This window comes from Gymnoscopelus microlampas (assembly GCF_963454915.1).
Source record: "Gymnoscopelus microlampas genome assembly, chromosome: 21".
Lineage (NCBI taxonomy): Eukaryota > Metazoa > Chordata > Actinopteri > Myctophiformes > Myctophidae > Gymnoscopelus > Gymnoscopelus microlampas.
The window spans coordinates 24,382,418-24,387,438 of NC_139958.1; the positions used below are offsets into that span (position 1 = coordinate 24,382,418).

The 5,021-nt window shown below is 44.1% G+C and overlaps 1 protein-coding gene across 1 annotated transcript in view; it reads left to right on the top strand.

Moving 5' to 3' along the window:
* Nucleotides 1-534: 534 nt before the first annotated feature.
* Nucleotides 535-5,021, top strand: part of fgf10a (fibroblast growth factor 10a) — a 29,537-nt gene continuing 25,050 nt past the window's right edge. The window contains exon 1 of the mRNA XM_084047687.1: nucleotides 535-1,733. Coding sequence (XP_083903813.1) covers nucleotides 1,217-1,733 — 517 coding nt within the window. The 5' untranslated portion in view covers nucleotides 535-1,216. The remainder of the gene's footprint in view (nucleotides 1,734-5,021) is intronic.

Consider the following 5,021-nt stretch of genomic DNA (forward strand, 5'->3'; position numbering starts at 1 on the left):
ACACACACACAGGAGAGCTCTTAGTCTCAGTTACACACACAAGTAACTTCAAACCAGCTCTGAAAAAAAAGACTCCAGAGAGAGAAGAAAAGAAAGTAAGAAAGAAAGATAGAAAGGAAAAAAGAAACAAAGAAGGAAAGAAAATCTGGATTATGTGACAACTTTTTTTCCCTTTTCGTTCTCTGCCTTATGTGGATTTCTTTGGATATTTTATGAGAAGCAGCTTTAGTTCTTCTCTGCTTTTGTTTGCCTGCTTGTTTATTTTTATTTATTCCTTTGTTTACTGAACAGTTTGGCATCTCCCGCTGTCCTCTCTCATCCTCCACCTCTACGGACAGCAGCCCATAAATGTTCAGCCAGCGGAGCCACACAGTTGATTAGGAAAACGTGTATGAATGTACTTGCACTGCGCAGCGGGGCTTGGATGTCAGAGTGTGAAGAGCCACAGCACATGTGTATGTATATGTGTATGTCCTTAGTTTGAGAAGAAGAGCGTGTGTGTGGTTGTCTGCGTGTGTGTGTGTGTGTGTGTGTGTGTGTGTGTGTGTGTGTGTGTAAGCGTGTGTGTAAGCGTGTGTGTAAGCGTGTGTGTGTGTGTGTGTGTGTGTGTGTGTGTGTGTGTGTGTGTGTGAGAGAGTGAGTGTTAGGGGAGTGAAGAGCGGTTGACTTGGGAGGAGAAGGAGGAGGGCAGAGGTCTTTGAGGCGAGCCCCCGGTCGTTCCCATTGCGAGGTGATCTGAGTTATGGATGTTGACACATTCCTGTGGCACTGCTGAGGAATAAACAACAGTGGGAACTGTAGTGGGATCAGCCACAGCGCTGCAGGCTTCACCAGTATCACCTCCAGCTGCATTGCTCTCAGCTCCCCATAGTTGAGACCAGCACCGTCACCGCCAGGCAGCTCATCAGCCACGGGACGCAGGACAGACACCCGACCCATCAGCGCTAGCCGCTCGGCCACAGGGACCCCCGCCGGACCCCCGGCTCCGCTGCTACCTGTGGCATCAAAGGTCGCGTCGTCAGCACCCCAGAGGACAGCCATTTCGCGCGTTCGCACGCCTACTGCGGTCCCGGCGAGGTGGTGGGTCTCCGGAAGGAGGAGGAGGTGTCCTCGGTCAGTCAGGGGGGGCTTCTCCCGCTCTACACCCCTCTCCCTGCCCCCAGCTCAGCATGCCCCAGCCCCTGAGCCTCTCCACAGCTCTCTCAGCTCCACTACCATGTGTAGATGGACAGTGACACAAGGTGCACCGGTCGCCTGGTCCTCCTCCTGCCTCCGCCGCAGACCTCCCTCGTTCCTCCTCTCCCTCACCTTCCTTCTCCTGCTCGTCCTGGTGCTTGGGCCGTCGCCTTCCTCGTCGTCATCCCCGGCTTCTCCATCATCAGCGTCATCGTCGTCATCATCATCATCATCGGCGTTGCTTTCAGACTCCGAAAAAGACCACAATGCACCAGGAGGAAACAATCCTCGTTTTCGCGTCCTGCGTTCCTCCTCATCAGCATCATCATCATCGCCTCCGCCACTGCCAGCGGTCTCTTCTGCAAGGTTGCCACGGGCAACCAATGTGTCGTCGCCATCGTCCCCGGCAACAGTCATCGGACGTCACGTGCGGAGCAGCTACAACCATCTCCAGGGAGATGTGCGCCGGAGGAAGCTCTTCTCCTTCCAGAAATTATACCTGCGTATCGACAAGAAAGGAAAGGTCAACGGCACCAAAGGTGAAGACGACCCCTACAGTAAGTCCAGCTCACTTTGCACCTCATCTCTTTGAAGGGTTTATGTCCCTATAGAACGCCTCTCAGGGAATTCTCTCAACTCTTGACCACTTAAACCCTCTATTCTCAGTAAATCGGACCTGAGTTACAACTTGGATGTTTTTTTTCCCGTCTACAGCAAATCTCTTTGCCAACAATAGCCAATCTACAAACTCGCGTTGTAGATCTGCTATTTTTGCGTATGTTCCCCCCAGAATAAGCATGCTGGGATTCAAGTGGTTAACCACTTTCAACCTGCATGCCATCCCTATTTTGGACATGTCACAATAGGCAGTGGTGAGAGGAAAAAAATAAGAAAAAAAACAATATTTCAAACATTTAACAAAAAAGCGAAAATATCACAATGTGTAGAGGCTTTGAAAACAGGGCTTAAGTGGTTTAATTGATTGTGATGTCATTTAAACTCCCTTTGCCTTGGCATGCCAACATCCAAGGGAATAGGTGGGTGGCAGGGTAGTATGGTGGTTAGATTGACCAGCCTGTAATCGGGAGCCCCACGTTTAGTCTCCAATGCTGCCATTTTGTGCTGTCAAAATGTTACTGAGCAAAGTTATTGAACCCATAGTGTACTTACTCGCTCGGTGTAAGTTGGTCTCAGTAAGTGCATCAGAAAAGTACATGTAAATAAATCCAATATTTGGAGGGCTCTTCCGCAAATACTTTTCACCTTAAATTAATTCACTGAAGAAACCATAACACTTCCAAAACAACCCCAAAAAAGTAGTTTCATCACATACATTTTTCCAATACATCGCCAGTCATGATGTTTCATCAAGGCCATCTTTTTTTTATAGCACTGTAGAAAAAGACTCTCTAGTGTGCTGACAAATTAATGATCTGTCTCCCATTTTGTTTCCCACTTTATTTGGTGTGTTTTCTGTGGAGTACGATAGTTTCCCTTGAGCAATGAACATTAAAAGAACAATGTTCGTGGCAGGCAGGTGAAGACAGTAGAACTGATAACTGGGCTGTATGCGTTTTGTTCCTTTTCACCATGTGTAGAGGCCTGCATACATGTACTGTATGTCATTTGTAGACTGGGACTAGAGTGCGATTAACCCATTCAAACCGGGAACGCATCTGTGTAACCAATTAAACCAGTATTTTTATACTTTGGCTATTAAAAAATAGCAGATCTACAAGCTCATAGCGCGGCACTTGTGAACACTTGTGCAAATCTTCGAATATATATATGTTTTTTAAAGTGAACATTCTAAACTCTAACTCTAAAATCTTTGCTTCTGGGGGGTCCCTGGAACGACGCATTTTGAGATGGGGGTCCGCAGCCAAATACATATCATTTTGGGGGTCCTTGACATGAAAAAGTTTGAGAACCACTGATATATAGCAACATACGTTTTTTCAAAAAAACTGTTAGGATTTAGAAGACATTTGTAGAATCCCCAGAAGCAAAGATTTGAGTTTGAAATGTTCGGCTTAAAAATATATATATTCAGATTTGCACAAATTGTCATGGTTTTTAAACAAAAAATCAGATCTACAAGCTCATTATGAGCTTGTAGATCTGCTATTTTTGAATTGCCAAAGACATCTAAAGTGACAGAGATGCGTTCACGGATTGAATGGGTTAAGGGGGAGAGTGAGCAAGGTGATGGAGAGGAGAGGAGAGGAGAGGAGAGGAGAGGAGAGGAGAGGAGAGGAGAGGAGAGGAAATGAACAGAGATTGCACAGAGAACGTTGTGCATCTTTTGGGAAAAACATCAAGAATAAACACATCATTAAACCTGACAGATATACTCAGTACAAGCTGCTATTTTATGTTAGGATTTACTTGTGGTGGAATGTGTAATGTCCTGTTAAATTAAAGCTGCAATTCGTAACTTTTTAAAGTGACTAAAACATTGTTCTAACCAATCTGTATGGAATAATACAATATAACGAATGCAACTGCTTGGTTAGAGGTGGTCTCCCTGCCCTTCTATTGAGATGTTTAGGTCCTGTGGTTGGGTGGGACCACTACTGGTTGACAAGAGGTATTGCATGAAATTCAAAGGGAAATATTTCGTAGCTCAACAGTTGGGATTTTGCTGCTCAAATGGGGGCGACTTTAAATAGATTAAGGATGTTACTGTGTATGGGGTCGTACAATGATAGATGTAAGGTGACAGCCATGAGACTCCAACATCATTTTGATTTGTGCTTTACAGCTGGACTTGAATGTTTTAATAGTCATTCGTTCAAGAAAGTAAAGCTGTAGGCTACAGCATTTGTATTGCAGGTTTCGTGAAGCAACAAAACGCACTGTACTGTACTTTAAACCAGTGGTTCTCAAACATTTCCATGTCAAGGACCCCCAAATTGATATGTATTTGGCCACGGACCCCAATCTAAAAAGATGTTGTGCCGCGTAAGAAAAAAAATGCTTCTACCGTTTTTCTAAATTATTCTAAAATGTTCACAAAACGTTGTGTGCTTTCAGCATGCATACTTTGGCTATTTTCGAATAGCCAAAGTATGCATTAAAGTGGTTAAAGTGATTTTGATGCTGCATTATATTACCTCATCTTGCTGGGGGACCCCCCGGAACCCCCACAAGGACCACCGCTTTAAACAAACACAAGTGAAGCAAAGCACAAAAACATTCTTGTCTTTTTCGTTCTACCACCATCATGCATTTTACAGTCTTTAACGCCTGGCAGCTGCCCAAAACAATCCACATTTCTCTTCTGGGGTCCAGTTAGCTGATGGGGGGGTTAATACATAGTAATGGAGGGGGACAATAGTTATTAATGGGGGGGGGGGGCTTGTATACATAAATTAATAAATATGAAACAGAACACAGTTTATTGAAACCTTCACAGTAAAATTGTCAATGTTAATTTGACTCTGAAAGTGTACAAAGCGTAACCAAATGTTACAAATTGATTAATTAACACTCAGGATTTTACAGCATTGGGGAAATCGCTTTTGGCTGACAATGTACGTGTATTTTATAATTACATGTATTTGATGTTAACTTAATGGATTACTTTTCCCTGTTGCTTAACGCTGGTTTTGGAACAGTTTAACTCATGACCTGTTTAAGAGTCAAACAAAGTTAAACATTTCAGCTCACTCAAATGCATCACTGTTTTAACTGTATATCAAAACATCATCATCAGCAACAACAACAACAACAACAACCATATACTAAATATACTTGTATCTGCCAGAGAGGGTTTGATGTGTACACCATGTGTAACCGTGATCACGTTATTTCATCACACAGCTGGGGCTACTTTTTATCCC